The sequence below is a fragment of the Epinephelus lanceolatus genome, chromosome 4 (assembly GCF_041903045.1).
Source record: "Epinephelus lanceolatus isolate andai-2023 chromosome 4, ASM4190304v1, whole genome shotgun sequence".
Lineage (NCBI taxonomy): Eukaryota > Metazoa > Chordata > Actinopteri > Perciformes > Serranidae > Epinephelus > Epinephelus lanceolatus.
Window position 1 is genome coordinate 10,221,755 of NC_135737.1, and position 18,284 is coordinate 10,240,038.

Sequence of the window (18,284 nt, forward strand, 5' to 3'; positions counted from 1 at the left end):
ATACATTTCATTTTATTTATTTATTTATTTTTTTTTTGGTCAAAGATCTATTTTTATCTTGTCACTGTCTCAGCTTCGTCATTGGATAAAAAAGGTTGTTGACAAACATTTTTCATAGTTTTCTTTATTATAATTACTAATGATATAAAGGTTTATACACTGTTTAACTGTAATGCAAGATCCTTTAATACCAGCCAGCAGCCATATTCTTTCTGGACGAACCAGCAGGAGCATTTATTGGTCCAGTGCGGCACATTGCGTTGTGGTAGTTGTGGTAGTGGTAGGTTTGGTAGTTGTGGTAGAGTACTTGCATCTCTCTGCTGCATAGACAGCCCAGTTTTATGCCCAGCCCAGCGGTGAAATACTGCTTTAAGTTAGTTTCAATTTCTGTTAGTGCTATGTGAAGTCTGTGGTCATTGTTAAGGGAATTACAATAAGGGAGCCAGTCATATTTGTCTGAATATGTCATGATACATCGTCCTCTATCTCGACTGTAATTACTGACATATAGTGACATTTTTAAAACTACATGAATGGAGAGAAAAGGCCTTTATAGTGTTTGCCATTCTTGTAACTCTATCACGTTCTCTACTATGCCATATATGTAAATGAAAAACCTTCATTCAAACAAACAACCTGTGGACTTAAGACATATCCAACATAGGTTGCTGGTGATCAGTGGTATGTCAGTATCACTGGTTTTCCTCCCTCTTAGTGACTAAAGGGTTAATTCAGTCAGTACAAGGGCAGATGGGTGACAGTAAAGTCCTTCTGGCCCAGAAACTGACACTTTTGCCCGCTGGCACATTCACTGCATACTCACTGGAATCTCATTATTTTCGAATACTGCATCACAGCCTGATAGTCAGAGGAGCCATCAATCTCAATAATTACTTTAAAAATTGATGTCAAACAAAGGTCTAATGATAACAACTTCTTCTGGCTCAGCATTCTCATGTGCATACCACATGTTGGACATGCCGAGGCTGACTCCACGTGTACAAGCTCTGCATTGTGAAAATGTCAGTAACATCAATTACATGCACAGATCACAGTCATGTACTATATGGAAACTTTATGCAGCTTCTTTTCTCTGGAATCTATTTCTGGTATGGAAATATTATTTATCTTATGAGTTTGTCAGATACAAAGACCTTCTATACAGTACCTAGAGCCAGTCAGAACAACTTGAATATCACATTACCAAGGCATCATGTGTAGTTGGGTGGGAGCTAGATAGAGGCGCCACTCATTTTGCGATTACCGCTGGTAATGCCATCCTGGTGGCGGGATGGCGTTGCTGTGGAAACATGATGCCCACCTGCAGGTCTCCTTCACAGCTGCTTCAGTGTGTAAGCAGCTTAATTTTAAGCTGCAAATGCCCTTTGGCATTGTTAACTACTCTATGTTAGCACCACTAGGCATGCTGACACTGCTAAGGGTGCTAATAGAACTAGTGCAGAGCCACCAGAGCTAGCTAACCAGTGGAGAATGGTGGGTAGGCACTACGTTTCCACATCTTAAAACAGCTAACCGACTGTCTGTCCCCCACTAGTTCTGAGTGGTGCACAGTGCAGTAAACTGAAGAGTGGCCAAATTAACCTACAGACCGATATGCGTAACCGTTCAGAAATTTTCTTGGCTTGCCTGACAAATGTCAATCAGTGTTTCCCAAAGGCCAAGACAATGTCCTCACATGTCTGGTTTGGGCCACAAACCAAAGATATCTAGTTTACTGTCACAGAAGAGGAAAGGAGCCAGAGAATATTCACATTTAAGAAGCTGGAATCTGAGATTTTTTCTTCTTAAAAACTCAAAGGGATTAATCGATTATCAATTTAGCTGGTGATTAATTTAATAGTAGACAGCTAATTCATTGATTAATCGTATTGATTAATAGCTCTTTTTGACAGCTGTGTCAGAGAGTAAGGATGCACAATATTGAATTTTTTGCCAATATTCTGATATGCCAATATATAGCAACTCATTTGGCCAATAACCGGTACCGATTTTGACACATCCATTTTTTTCCCCAGCACATTTTATTGATGTTCAACTCTCCTCTGTGGTGGAATTAACATCATATTATGCATGCATACTCTTATTGTGATGGCCCACCAACAGATGGAGACATGAAAAAGGATTTTGATGTATGTAAAATTCATTCATTGTGCAAAATAAGGAAAAGCATGTTGGCTGATTCTCATAGTTCATTTTAAAGCCAGTATCGGTTGATATCAATGATGTACCAATATTATCAGCATGTTGGCTGATTCCAGTAGTTGATTTTAAAGCCAATATCGACAGATACCGATGACAGATGACGATTTGAAGCACTATAAAGCAATAGAGGAAGTAGAGGAGTGTGATTTTTTTTTTTTTTCTTACAGATTATCTGTCTCATTAAGTGCTGTGTGAATATATTGATAGTTTCAACAAATACGTCAATAATATATGTATTATTTTTTTTAATGAAAGTTACCAAATACAGCTTTAACATGATTATAATTTGAACATGTACTTGTGTGTTTGCACATGTACATATCAATGTGACATTATGGTTTGCCCGTATGTAGCTCCCTAGTTTCCAAAAATAAATGCACTCTTTCTGTTCCCATCGCCCCCCTCTCTCCTGGTCTCTGCTCCATACTGCTAAGTCTCCATTTCATGGTGGGCTCTATCTCCATCCTTCCTCAGCACTTATCCCTCTCTGTTCTCCTCCACCTGGTCTCCCTGACGGTGCGCTGGGGGATTGATAGAGTTGTGCCTCAGTGTCGGATTTGGAATACAGTCAGCTTGAAATACCTCACCTCCATGCTTCCACTGGCCAATTATCCCCCTCCCTGCTGGGCTGAAAGGACCTAGTGTTACAGATAACCTTCCAGTGAGAGTGGGAGAGAGTGAGGAAGTGAAGGAGGGAGCGCACTCACTCCTTCCATTGTCAGTCACTTGTTTCTTTGTATAAGGCGTTTCTCATGTCCTCTGTCCTCATCATTCCCCTTCTTTCATCTCCCTGTCTTTCCAAATCTTTTCTTCCTCTCCATCACATTCTCAATAATCCTCTTTCTTCTGCTATACAGCAACAACAATAGCCTGAATCTACACCATTGAACTGTAAGCAGGGCACCTTCATTACTTTTTTTTTTTTTTTTTTTTTTTAACCCAGGGAAAGTTCACTGAACATTTATAAAGAGTGATGTCCAGATCAGGTTTTGTTGACCTTGATTCAAATTTGTATATATTTGCAATACATAATGCAATCAAATACATGTTTTCTTATATTTATGTATATTTTCTTAATAACACGATTGCACATTGCAGACACAACATAAAGTAGGCCTACATTAAACGTTTGTGAATTGTAGAAGGGCATAGAGAAAATACAGCCTCGGGTCTTATTATGTTTTTGTCACTGTGGACCTATTATAGAAGCAAGGATGAAATAATTTGCTTCTCTTCAGCTACAGAATGAGCAAAATCCTGAAGTACAAAAGTTCAAATGCAAATCTGAATTATAAAAACAGCACTTGAGTCATCAGGCACCTGCAAATTGTTACGTGTAAATTCAAAGTTCTGCCTACACAGCTTTTTTCCCACATCCATACTTAAAGGTGCTGGTTGCTCTTTACTTATACAGCTCAACACACAGTTCTCTCCCTTTTCACACGCTGACAATGCTCTGGAGTTCCAGTATTTTGCAGATGAAGGTTGGAACATTTTTGACAGCAAGTGTACCTGCAGTAAACAAAGTAATGGAAATGCAACTGGAGAAGGTATCACGTAGTAGATACTGTCTCATGAAAAAATGCCGACATCTTCATCCTTCAGATCAGGGAAAACCTCAACATATGCGGCTCTGTTGCAACACAGCAGTTGTTTGAGCATTAATAAACATGCAAACCTTCCCCTAACCTCTCTGTTATCATTCAGATAGAAAGTGGGTGGGTGACAGGACATCTGTGAGCTGCTGTGTTGCCAATTGAGGACAGATGTTGGTGTGTGTCATCACTCGAAATTTTCTTTTGTGGTCTCTTAAATTTTGTTGTGTGTTAGAAATTAAAAGTGTCCTCACAGAAAGATATTAAAACTTGCCTCCTTTGTGCTGTGTTACGGTGCTGGTGGTAGGCTAATCTGTAAAAAACCTTACCGTAAACAGCTGGGTGGGTAAACACTCCAGCTTAAGGTAAAGATCAGAGAGTCAAAGTCTATCAGAGACAGCTAGCGTCCTCTGACGGAGGGTTAGCTTCTATCTATAGAAAGTTCATAGATGTATAATAATAACTAGATAGCGGACCCCGAGATGGCGTCTGTACAGTGTAATGGAGTTGCTTGCCTGGCGCATAGGCCAAAAATGTTTCTAACTTCCATTTTGTAATGGTGATTTATAGGGAAATGCTTTTTGGGCTGCAGGGGATTATTTCATTGCAATACCGCAAGTGGCCACTGGGAAGATCTGGAAGCAAGGTTGAGTGGCGTTCCTGAAGGGCCAGGAACAGTTGAGGTTGTTAGTCTATGCGACAGGTTTAGATGTGCTCCGAAGACAGGACGTTTTAGAATGGTGGTGTATTGTAGTGCAAGCCATATAACAGTAGGTAGATCCACCTGATGCAGACGTCACAATCACCAGCCAGTCAGGATTGGCGTAATGACATAAATGCTTCTGAGGAATACGCAGAGAGGTGAATCCCGTTTTGAGACATTGAAAATAGTCTATGAATGAGAACTGCCTTGGTCCTCCATTAAAAAAGGGATAAGTGCAGAAATTTGAGGATTAGAATTTACAGTAAGTTATCAGCACAGCTGTTATAGCTATAGCAAGCAACATTCTCTGAAGCAACAACTAGTGGTAGAGGATTGCATTGTGTTTATTTTTGTTTGTTTGTTTTTTTTTTACCTTTTTTATTCCCAAAGTGAACTATAATATGAGCCTCAATCAAGTGTGCTGGGGAGGCTTTCCTTTGCCCTGTTACAGTTGAGACGATGATGAGACCACCTCATCCAAAACAGCAAACATCTAGCTTATGGCAGCACTCACTGTTAAATTCTTTATGTAGTTCAGTCTATCACAGCGCCCATGAAATTTTGTGAATTCAGTTGTAAAGATGAGACCTTTTACTACAGTAGACATTTAAATTTCCCATAAAAATCTGTTTGAAAGTGTTGTACAAATGTGTTGTTGGCTCAGAATCAGATGCGCAGGAGCTGTTGAACACTACTTGCATAAGGTTTTTATGTTCATGATATGTGAACAATTTGATTAAGAGATAAATGTCCTCATTGAATGTGATTCTTTTAAAGGTCCAGTGTGTAAGATTTAGGAGGATATATCGGCAGATATTGAATATAATATAATAAGTATGTTTTCTTAAGTGTATAATCACCTGAAAATTAGAATCATTGCTTTTTCGTTACCTTAGAATGAGCTGTTTATGTCTACATAGGGAGGGGGTTCTCATTTATGGAGTCCATCATGTTGCACCACCATGTTCTTACAGCCCAGAACAGACAAACCCAAACACTGGCTCTAGATCTGGCCATTCGTGTTTTCCCATCAGCTACCGTAGTCTGCAGCCTAACAGCCTCGCAGAAACACTGATTTGTAACACAAAACTGCTTTATTCAGTGTTTTTGCTGGATTAAATCACCTGGTCCATTTATTTTGGTGAGGAGGAATGCAGGTAATTCAATTCCCAGTAAAAAAACCTCCAGAACAATTAAAACTGAAGGAATTATAAGCAGGAGTTCACATAGTCTCAGCTGGTTGCAGTCCTCACCACTAGATGCCACTAAATTCTACACACTGCTCCTTCAAGAAGAGGAATATAGAAAAAGCAGACACATATTATTTTAAATAAGCAACATTAATACAACATTATATTTATACACCTCACTTTCCAACCTTTTCCATCATCAGAGACAGAGGACAGTGTACAGACTGACGCTGGTAAAAGCCTGGAATGTGGAGGAGATGCAGGCCTACTCGGAGCTCATTGCTTTGGGCCAGCCAGACTTCATTGAGGTCAAGGTAAGGTTCAGCAGCATGCACTTTCTATCTCCTTGTGTTTTTATCTTTCCTCTCTCAGTTGGTGTCTTATTTATCAGCAGTTTCACGGTGTAATAATTGTCTTCATACTTGAGCCAGATTCCCTTCTCTTTATTTCTCTACTGGTGTCTGTTTTTGCTTTATTTTTCTGAACTGAGCTTTGATGTGTGCCTGGAGTAAAGCCTCCTAATATCAAAGCCTTTGGCATTTGTGCCTCATTAATGAGTTTTCTGAAAGTAAATGAGCCAGTGGCGCTGGCCACCAGGCTGGTTTTTATAGCAATTGTTCTTCTGGGAGAAAATCTCAGCACATATCTCGTACCACAAACACATTATCTGTGAGCCTAAACGTCTATGAAGTTATGACATTATGTAAGGACTGCCCCTGTCTCAGACATGGAGTGTTACTGTATTCCCAGCTGAAATGAAACAATTAATTTAACATTTGTATTGTATCAGTTCAACAGCCCGTTTCAATATTTCAAATGAAAGCGAATCAGCAGCATCTTCCTCGCTTGTCTTTCTGGCACTCCACCAATTTATACATCAAGGGAGCAGCCTGAACAAAAAACCTGATATTCAAACTGAGAACTTTGTGCAAGTCATGTATCAATTCTAACTTTTATTTTATCTAAAATGAAAGAGCCATAACAGATCCTATTTAATATGCTCCCTCTCGCCAAGAGCCAAAAAGACTTTTGTTAGTTATTTAAAGCTTTTATTATTTAAGAACTTCAGGGTCCTTCGCATACAAGCAAATTTATGTTTGTCTAACATTATGAATTATTGACGTTGTCAGTAAATAGTCTGTTCTGTGAGTGTGACTGATTTTCTGGGTGCTTTTGTTGGTGAGGGATTTAGTTTGTGAGTTTTCCATTAAACTAGTTAGATTACATGTGACAGAGCTATCTTCTTGACTTAGCTGCTTTAACACCTACCAATTAAGGTCAACATATGTAGCTGTGTTGCAGAAGGGTCATTGTGATGCTTGATTTATACAGTAGTTAGTTGTACTCATACAAAAATGTATTGACCAGTATAAATACACTGATCAGAATGACATCTAGTTATTCTGTCCCAAACACAACCACTGCTATTGTGCTAACACCCGGCCTGCAGGATTTTGTCGCCGAATTTTGTCCATCTAAACGTGTGTGCTCTGCATCGACCCTGTCACATTTGGCAGACATGGTATAAATAGTATGGGAAGGGACTCTTGGTGGTGATCTAGCTATGGTTGTCATAGTGACAAACTCGCCTCAGTCTGTGTTCATTATTCAGTGCAACACATCAAGCTATGATCTCAGTAATAATAACAGTTGTAGTAGTGACAGCTGCTGCAGCCCTCTCTCTTCATGCCTGTCAGTGACAGAGACTGAGATTTTTTTAAGGCTGAGTTTAAAGCCCTCATTTTTATTTTGCTCCAACAGTCTTTGATAATTTTGGCCTTCAGAGTGTCTTACACTTTTCTTTTATGATTTTACACTTCTGGGCAGGGCCGCATCTCTCCCAAGTCTTTAGAGATCAGTGTTACTAGAGTATAGAGAGACTAGACGATTCAAAACCTGCTATTTCCTCTTTAAAAGGTGAAAAGGTTTTGGGGGATTACCTGGGATGACAGTTGTGCAAGCAAGTGGCATGCAGCATGCAGCATGACATGACGTATAAAATAGGGAATCAAGTGCAAAAATGAACACATTCATAGCAGCACCTGCACAAGACCTTCCCACAGCTAGTTTAAGTTATCCTCAATAACGGTGAGAGGGTTTTAATACTGACTTATCCTAATCTTTTGTGTCCATCTATACTGACACTGAGATTTGACCCGAATTGGTTGATCAAAGTGCCATAAAGTGATTTAGGTCATTTTGTATTTATTTCTATTTTCACCTCACACACGAGTGTCTTCAGCTTATTTGCCAGTTCATGTGTCGTATCGTAACATCAGTCTAATTTCAGCACTCACACAGTGTGTTGTGGCTTCATGTCTGAAAATAACCTGAAATAATGGGCAGAGGACCCAAAAAAAGACCCCTGTGGATAATTCAGCGCCCACTGAATTATCCACAGGGGTCTTTTCCTCTCCAAAATAAACAGACCAGATGATTTAAACCGGTAAAAATACTGAATAAAGCAGTTTCATGTTAAAAAAATTGCGGTACAATGCTGTTTGGCTAGTTGAAGAGGGGCTGATAACTACAGTGGCTGATGCAAAACGCAAACATGCAAATCCCAATTTGGTTTGTCTGTTCTGGGCTACTGTAGAGACATGGAGGACAAGGACTCGCTCCCTATGTAGATATAAACGGCTCATTCTAAAGTAACAAAAACACATCAACTCTGACTTTTAAGTGATTATACACTGAATTTCCTCAGTGTTCACACACTTATTATATGATGTTCAATTTCTGCCAATATTTCCCCCTAAATCCTACACACTGGACCTTTAAGGACGATGTTCTTTATTTTTGCACGTACAACATGTCTTCCCCTTTTTTTTAGTCTCTGTTTCCTTTGAACATAAAACACTTTACTCACAGGGAACTTTTTGTTCTTTGTTTTGGTAATGTATTCTGCCTCCTCACACAAACAACTGAACGTGAATTTGCTGTCTGGTGCAGTTTATCCTGTTCCTTTTAAACAGTGCCTGGACTCTATAAAAAAATAGGCCAGCACCATTAATTGTCTCCACCTCAGACAGCAGAGATAAGAGAGAGCCCTGACCTTTGAAGTCAACTAAAGTTGAGATTCAGTTGTGCTTTATTTTCATTCCACTGCAGGGGTGCAAGCTAATTGGTGTGAACAGGTGATCTGGTCATTTGTCAGACCTCATCCACACACACACACACATGAATACACACACTGAGGCACACCTCATCTGTTACCTTGTGGGTCCCTTTACATGCATCCTTTATCCTAAATGTCCTGCTATAAAAGCAGCAGAACAGGTGAAAGGCTTCCCAGAGACAAAGTCGGTATTCATGAAGCACCTCTGTGCACGTGGGATTACCTCCGTACATCCTCTAATTCATAATCCAGAGCACATCTCATTCCTGCGCTACCCACTAACACAGTTCCATCACTGGCCAGTCTCCGCTGGGATCCCACTGCTCCCAGCTATTGCAGTTATTACTTTCTTTAACCTTCATTTTTTTCCAGGTTTACTGAGCTGAATGGTCTTTTTCAGCAGCCTGCTCTCAGTTACACAGAATCACACCAGGGAACTGCTCAGCACAAACAGTCTTATCCAGCAGCAGATAGAGGGCATTTTATTCTGTAAGGTATACTATCCAGGATTTTCCTAAAAACAGTTTATAGACTCACGCAGAGGTAATCCCTCTTAACTATCACTAACAATGAAGTGCGTGGCGGTGTATTTATCTGCAGACACTCTGCCTGTATTTCCTCAGTATGCCACCGCACCAGTGATAGCCATGGCTGAAGGCATTATGTTTTCGCGTTATCCGTGCATGCGTCCATTCCATTCTTATGAGCCCAACATCTTAAGAATGCCTTGAGGGATAAGGTATGGTAAGGTAAGGTAACTTTATTTGTACCCGAAGGTAGATTTGGTTCACAGTTTAAGTGATGATTTGGCTTCATCCACACAAATCCACACAAAACAGACAAACAGGTCAAGACACAGTAACATAATAACAATAAAAAGGTAAAGTGTCATCGGTGCATCAATTCAAAGTGCAGGATTAAAAAGGGCATGTAAAACCATTATAATACCCAAAATATGAATTTTTTAATATCCATATTTGACACAACTGTCCATTTGGACTCAGGGATGAACTCATTAAAATTTGGTGGTTGTAGGTCAATGGTCAAGTTCACTGTGACCTCGTCCGTCTCATTCATGTGAATGTGATATCTCAAGATCACTTTGAGGGAACCTCCTCAAATTTGGCACCAACATCCACTTGAACTCAACAATGACCTGATTAGAATTTGGTTGTCAAAGGTTAAAGTCGCTGTTACCTTTGTGCCATAACTCAAGAAGTCACTACACTAATCATGACACAATTTCACAGACATGTGTAATGTGATGAAGTGATTACATTGCTATTTTCAAAAAGTAAAAGGTCAACTTAACTGTGACATCATGATGTTTTGCAAAAACACTTCCCTGGCCATTATTCAACGTTATAACTCAGGAACAGAAGAGGTTACATTTATTTAGATTCTGAACTAGTTACACTAATCTTGGGTTTAAGCCTTAAAGGCTTAAAGGAGTACTTAACCCTCAAAAAGACCATTTGTAAATCAGTAAGTCATCAGTATGTTATCGCAACACATTTGAAATTGTAATAATATTGTATCGTGACTTAGGTATCGTGATAATCTCATATTGTGGGGCCTCTGGTGATTCCCACCCCAAGACAACACTAGTCTCAATGCACTTGCTTTACATCTGCATCTGAAGCGCCATCATCTCTGTGAGAGAGAGCGAGAGAGAGAGAGAATAATGATGAAATTTAATTACAAAAGAACACAATCTCATGAATGTTCCACTGAAAATATGCATTTAATCAGCAGACATTGTTTTTCTGTAAAGCAGCAGGAGCAACTTTTTAATGTACTCTCTCTTTCTATGTTGTTTTCCCTCTGGTGTTGCATCATGGTGCTGCTGATGGTGCAGAAATAAGAGCCCACCACACACTCCAGAATCTGTTATGACCCAACTTACTTTGTTAAAATTGTGCAGGGGCATACAAGACAAGAAGTAATAATGTTGTTGCCTTGAGCAGCCTATTGATTTAACTGTTCACACAGGAGACTTACACTATCTGCAGATAATCAGCTAGCCAACAGTACAGCACTGTAAATGGGGAGGCAGACCTGTGTACGGGTTACATCTGTAACAGGAAACCGATGGAATTGGAAGCCGGCGATGTTTTTATTCCCACAGCTGGGGAAATCACAAGTTCGCACCATTTTGGTATTCCTCTGTTTACCTACAGCAGCTGACGAGGGTGTGTCGTGAGCCTGAGCCGGTGTTTGCGCTGTAGTAGTAGGTAGCCTATATATAGGGCTAGTACATCTTTTTCCTCACTAATAATAGCCTACTGGTTCTCTGTTGGAATCAGCCGATGAAGTTTTCGTTAGCTGTTGCTATCCTGCGCACCTGCACGGCGTGGTGATGAACTGTCTAATTGATTTCTGTTGGCGTGCTGTCTTGCGGGCCTGCACGGCGGAGTGATACTGGCCAGAAAATAGTCCCAGTTGATAGCAAGGTCTGACGTAATGCGGGGATGTTTTTAAATTATTGAAATAGTCTAACAAAACACATGCATACTTTTTTGTAGCTTAAAACCTTTTGGTTACGTGTCCCCCGTACATCTTCAGAACTACTTTTTCTCTGGTAAGCTACGGGCCATTTCTCAGAGCAGGAGGCTCGTTGAGAGTAGTGACACCGTCACATCAGAGCTACAGATGGTCAACGTTTCACACAACTTCATGTCCAAAAACCTGAACTATCACTTTAAAAAGCATTTTTTGTTATGTTTTTCTAAATTATCTTTACATCCCGATAGCAATCCATTAATAAAATGCTCTGAAAAGAAAAAATCTGTAATGAAGCTCGTTCAATCATTTCATTTGGGCTGAATGAAATGATTGGATAGCCTACCAGTCAGTCAGAGAGAGGACGTTCCTATTGGCTGCTGTTGCATCTGCAAATGTTAATGAACATTCATGTCCCTTTAGTGAAAGCCTGATTTAAAGGCAGAGAATCCTGCAGAGAAACCTGCTATTCCAGCATTGGCAGCAACTGCCTACACTGCAGAACAATCCAAAAATGGAGGACAGAGTTATCAAGAAAAGAGTATATAAGAGAGTCTGAAAATAAATTAAATAAAACGAGTATTAATATCAACAAAGCATTTCACAGCTAAAGGCTCATGGCTGCGACTTCATGATTAGGTTTACATAGCTAACATTAGCTAGAGCCTCCAATCACAGTGTGTCTTCCGCCTCACTCCCCGCCATTACAGACCACCTCACTAGGAGGAGAGTGGACAGCAGCCACGCAGACTGATCCCCAGTCAGTGGCCATAGCAACACAAACCAAGCCAGTGTAAACCCTAGCTCCAGGGGACTAGAGCTGGGGTTTGCGCTCTGGTCAGACTCCCTGCCACATTAGCAGTTTAATCCCGTGCTGCCACTTGCCACCAACCCGCTGTGACACCCAACACTGGGGGATTTGTGCTGGCCAAATTCAAGCCACCATAGCTTCTGGCTGAAGATCTGTCTCCCAAGCTGCTGGGTTACTGTATGAGGCACATGCATGTGCCCATGGTCGTCTGGTGGGAGGGGCTTAGGACAGAGAGGGGAGAGCTGCAAGAGAAGGGGGGTGCTTTTAAATTCTGCTCTTTTTTTGTGCTTATTCCGGATTTCTTCCTACCCCACCTTTAAATAACTGTAAACAATTATGTGGTTTACTGTTAACACAGATTTAAATAATCTGTTGTAAATATTTAGACCTACATGGTACAAGGAACAGATATGTTTTCCTGTAGATTTTGTTTTGTAAGAATTTCTTAGCGTTACACAGTTCATTATTGTTTTTTGCACTTAAATCTGACACATATATACACTGTGTATCTGTATCACAGCTCTGTATGCATGTTACAAATGAACATGTTTTGTGTAATTAAAACAACACATTCAGAGGACTGTGCAGCCAGAGTTTGTACATTTCATTTAGAATGAAAACGCATCCTTTATTTGGCAACTAGTTGTACAAACCAAATGCATCAAACAGTTGATCACAGAAATGGAGAACCACATTCATTCTAACATTCACATGTTCTACAGAAAGACTAAAACTCTCAGCACTGTTAGAAAACTGCAGCACTATGGTGTTTTTCTAACCTATATAATGAGATGAGTGCGCTGTAGCTGTAATGAGGGTTCCTGCAGTGGGAGGGCCGAAACATGTGTGGAAACCAAGCAAAACTTTCTGAAGGGCCAAAAGGCAGCAAATCTGTGTGTGTGTGTGTGTGTGTGTGTGTGTGTGTGTGGTTCGTGGGTGTTTGTGTGAGGAGGTGCTTTTCATTTCCCCCTAATGAAGTGTTTTTGGGAATGTTGTTGGGCTGCCAGCGTGTTCCCACATTAACACTAACAAGCCAACACTCCCATCAGTCATGTCCCCTGTTGTGCACACAGAGACGCATTATTTGTCTCATCTTATTTTCTTGCCACTTTTCCTCCATTGTCCACTCAGTAAAATATTTTTGCACCCATTCATAACCCAAACACAAAATGGAAAGCCGTATTATGTCTCTAAGAGATACACGTAAACTAAATACATCAAACTAGATAAACGTACATTTGCGACACTACACAGAGGTTTGACTTTGTGCTGCCCGCAGAAGCATTCATTTATTTTCCATTTTGATTTGGGGATAAGGTTGGACAGTTTGTGGCGCAGAGACACTGGTGACACATAGTGGGCCTCATGCAGGAAGTTATATGCCATCAGATTTTCTGGTCCATTTTATGTCCAGGATTTGCTCTTATTTTGTCAGTTCCCATTCATTTCTGGGATTCACCAATGTTTTCTTATTTTTAATCTTGTATTAGGTAGAGGACATTTTACAAGTGGTTGAAAGGAATATAAAAAAATGAATGAATATTACATAATCAAATTTAGATTATTGTGTTATAGAGTAACTATTATAATTGGTTTATAAATTCCACGGGCTAAAGAAATATTGTGCTGACAAGTAGTGAAATGTAATGTAATCATTGTTAAGAAAATTAATCTGCAACTATTTTGATCATCTTTTACATTATTTTTCATGCAAAAACATTTCATGGTTCCAGCTTCTCAAATATGAGGACTTAGAGAAAGGTGCTGCATGAGTACCAGAGTCTGTAATGTAAACTGAGCCCAGTTCTTTTCAACTGGCTAATGCAGTTTGTTGCTGGATAATGCTGCTCTGAGTTGCTGTAAGCGAGAGGCAAGCTGATGATAAGAGAAAAATTAAAAGCACGTCTTGGTGTTTTTGTGATTTTTGAGGTTGTCAGTTGAGCGTGCTATTAAGGCCTCTGTCTTTGCGCTGTCTGAGCCTCTTTTGAAGCTGTAGTTGTAGTTACAGCACTGCTGGGGGCAGCAGGATGCAGCCAGGCTTAGTGAGGTGTCAGTCTGGAAACAAGCTCACAAACCATAGAGGTGTACATTACATCAGCTCAGATACACACAGAGGATGGTGCAAACTTTAGATTCACACAACCAGTAGCAGATAGAGGAATTCATCCTTGTCCATCCTCAAGTCGATCCAGTTCCTTCTCTCTCCAAAGACTTATTTTCTCTTCGTAATTCTCTTGGAATATTAATTGTTTTAGTGTTTAATTTATGCTCCGTCTCTTACGCCATTACACTGTAATGCAGTGATGCTCAGCTCATCTCCTTTTGTTTCCCTCTGTCTCTCATCTTTTTTCTCTGTGCCTCTTTCCATTCTTTTCATTGTGTTCAAATCTGCTCCTGCACTCAAATTTGTCATGTGTTGTAAATGTCAAGGCTTTCTTTTCCTGCCATCTGTGCAAAAATGAAATTGAGCAGCTGTGTGACAATTAAAGGATCCTCATCTTTATCTCCTCTTTCTTCTCTCTACATTAAGCTAATCTTGCCTACTTACATGGCGTGTTTTATTGCTACTTAAGTAATCAACAACTTACCTGAAGCAAGTCTTGTCTTCATGATGGGGTTTATGATGTGCTGTTAATGGGTGAAAAACACACACTTCTGGATCTAAGCTGTCCCCTGAGGCTTGGCTGGCTTTTCTATTAAAGATTTTTCGTAGGAGTGTGTATTGATCCACCATTACATGGCATTTCATTATATCAGAGAGAGCGCAACAGTAACAAGACAGCAGGGAGCATTGGATTGGACAGAGATACCCATCAAATCTGTCTGTGAGCACTCACAGACTTTACACAGGAACTGATGTGTTAATATAATTAGGCTCCACTTTGTTCATACACTGCTTCCTTTTATCACACAAAAAGAGCACAAGGGCAGAACACATCAATTCTTGACATTTTTCTTATGATCTTTCTTATGAGAATATAAAAATGGATACCAAGAAGCATACGCACATAAAAAAAGACACTTTTATTGTCCATCATTAGATTCATCAACAATTATATTAATCAACCAATTACAAGTCATTTATTGCACTGTTGGTTGGACAAAACCAATTTGAGAAAGTGACATTTTTTTCACTTTTTTTCTTTTGAAATTTCATAGAAAATATGATTAGTAGAAAACTAACTGAAAGATTAATAGGGGTGGAAGAAAAATATAAATACCCTTGAGTATTGTGATGTTATGTTTTGTGATACTGTATCTATTCTCAAAAACACAAACTTTTGATTTTTCAGTACCGTAAAACCAATCAACCGCAGAGTCCATTTTAGTAGCCAGGTGTGGCTACATGTTTTAAAAATAAATCACATTCTTTGGATGTTTCAAACCTCTTAAAGGTCACTGGGTTGTCGGCTTCCTGCTTGAACTACTTAAGCCACTAGGCTAGTCACACATACAAATATAAATGTTAAAACTTTGATCACTACGGACATGCTACACATCATTAGCTCGGTTAGATTCTCCATAGGCAAATCCTGTAGTTCATTTTAAGAAAACCATGAACTGAGTGTAATTCAATCAGATTTACAGGCATAGCAAACAAGAGAGATGAAAGAAAAGTGCTGCCTCCCTACCTCTGAAGTAGTCATAATGTTCTGAATATGTGTCCATTCCTCGATTATTTATATTACTTTAATTTTTTATTTTTTTTTGTTTAAATTTCAATTTAATTTTATATACGTTATTAATCCCCCTGAGGGGAAATTCAATTTTTTCACTCTTTTTGTCATTAACACACAGGTCCGAAAGACACACACATGCACAAACAAGACCCATACATGCACAAAGTGGAGAGATGTCAGAGTGAGGGTGCTGCCTTGGTAAGGTGCCTCGAGCGGTTGGGGGGTTTGGTGCCTTGCTCAAGGGAAGGGCACCAGTCCATGCTCCATATCTGGAACAGGCCCTGCGGTTCCCAACCCAAGTCCCTATGGACTGAGCTACTGCCGCCCAAAGAAGTAGTTCCCATTAGGGTTGGGTCGGTTCTCGGTAATACCAATTCAGTCCGGTACTCCGTCTTGGACCGGGTTTTATTTTTTGAGACCGACCGGACCGCATACTCGGGCAGAACGTACGCGGAGCGGACGCCGCGGAGGTCCGCCCGGTAAAAGTGGACGTCCGCAAGCCCTGTGCGCGCAAAGCACGACCGTGCGGACTTCGCGCCGCGCACCAGTGTCACACGAAAGACTGTTCGGCATGTATTTTTCACATCGCGGGGATTTTTCACGGACATTTTTACACGTAGTCCGCTCCACTTATAGTAAGCCCAAGTCTGTGAGCACCTGTGTCTGCCTCTTCACCAAGCGCACAGCAAGCAGGAGAGAGAGGGGGGTGGGGCGGGGACTGACCTAGGAGGTGCGAGTGCGCATGCGCCTCTACTGTAGCCTGGAGTTTGTTTAATAGTGACGGGGAGTCGATAATGGCGGACAGTTTAGTCTCGACGAAATCAAGGAATGCGCCACTATGGCAACACTTTGGCTTTGAGCCAGACGAAGGAGGCAACCCTTGTTTGCACTGATTGAGTAAGCTGCAAAATTTATTTGTAAGGAATAAAAGAAACAACTTGTTACTGTCACTCTGTTGTCCTAAGGTCGTTTTTTATTTAAATGAGTCAATTGCGCCCCCAATTGGCGAAAATCCGGTATTACCGACTTGATGCGTTTTTTTTTTTTTTTTTACAAAAACCAGACCGTTTTTTTTTTTTTTTCTCATACCGACCCAACCCTAGTTCCCATACCGGGAGTCGAACCCAGGCCACCTGGGTGAAAACCAGGAATCCTAACCGCTAGACCATATGGGAATCCGCTAGGGTCCTCCGATCAAAAGAATCAGAAGTTCATCAAACTTAGTCCAAGTTGTGATTATTGTCATGTGAAGTTCATTGCTCACTATCTGATTACACTTTAACTGACATACCAGTAAATAATATTTTCTATTCATGTTTGTGTTAAATCGCTGGTTACAAAATACAAGTGTCTTCACCTTTCTCTGTTCAGTTTTTACCTTTTTTTCAGTTTCAATATGCTACATATGCTCATCGCTGATGGGCAGGAGGGGTTTAAGAAGTTAAAGAGATGTTGCGTCTGTATGTCGAGTGCCGTGAATCCTTGGGTGCCGCAAAACAAGTGTTTTTAGTTCTGTGATGGGAGCAATTAAAAGCCAATTAAGACAATTAAAAGCTTTTTTACTTAGATTTTATGCATATGGTGGTGTGTTTTCCTAAAATTTGATATTTAAATATTGCAGTATATAGACTTGCTTACAGTATTGCAATACAATGAATCATAACCCCTGTATCATGATATGTATCGTATTGCCAGATTCTTGCCAGTACACAGCCCTAGAGATTAATGTAACATCAGCAACATTAGTTTCAGCTCTGCTCCTTCACAAATGCATGTGATCAGGTGATGGTAGTTGTGGCAAAGTATTTCACATGTCATATCAAACTCTGACGCGGCATTTATCCAAAACTCTGGTGGCAATGCTTAACCTACCCGCCTTTATAAATGGTATAAAGTGTTTTATTTCCTCAGAGTCTGACCTTCAGAACAGTAAAATCACAGTAAAATCTCTCTCTAATCCTGACAATCAATTATTTAAGCCACCTCACTGGCACAGGTAAAGGGTCACTGTCAGGGTGAACTCTTCCTCTCTCTCTCTCATCTCTCTTGTCTTTCATCTCTAAATTATCTCCTATGTCTCTCTCTTATCTCTCTGCCCCGCACTTGCCTTCCTCCCGCCTGTGAGCAGCATAGCGTCCTTCACTGAACAGATGAACCCCTCTGGCTGCTGAGCTTTGGGCAACTTATCAGCTGCAACATCATGAGCTCAGTAATTAGAGCGTCCCAGGACAGACTGGTGACAGTTTGATAAAGGGAGTTGCTCTATCATATTACCAGCTCTCAAATTAGCCCTGACTGAACAAGCATTAGGTCTGTGGGATGGCTTTTCTGGTAATAATAATGTCAACTGTTACATATTCTTATATTTGTATACAGCATGCTTGAGATGCAAAAGAGTAGTAATAATCAGACACATGAACAATACATTTAGCAGCTGGGAAAGGCTCAGTTATGACATCTCA

The 18,284-nt window shown here is 40.3% G+C and overlaps 1 protein-coding gene and 1 non-coding gene across 2 annotated transcripts in view; one reads left to right on the forward strand and one right to left on the reverse strand.

The window, feature by feature from the left end:
• tyw1 (tRNA-yW synthesizing protein 1 homolog (S. cerevisiae)) overlaps positions 1–18,284 on the forward strand; it is a 98,557-nt gene that overhangs the window by 55,122 nt on the left and 25,151 nt on the right. The window contains exon 14 of the mRNA XM_033631669.2: positions 5,915–6,025. Coding sequence (XP_033487560.2) covers positions 5,915–6,025 — 111 coding nt within the window. The remainder of the gene's footprint in view (positions 1–5,914; positions 6,026–18,284) is intronic.
• trnae-uuc (transfer RNA glutamic acid (anticodon UUC)) lies at positions 16,926–16,997 on the reverse strand. The gene has a single exon. It is a non-coding gene; the product is annotated as a tRNA-Glu (tRNA).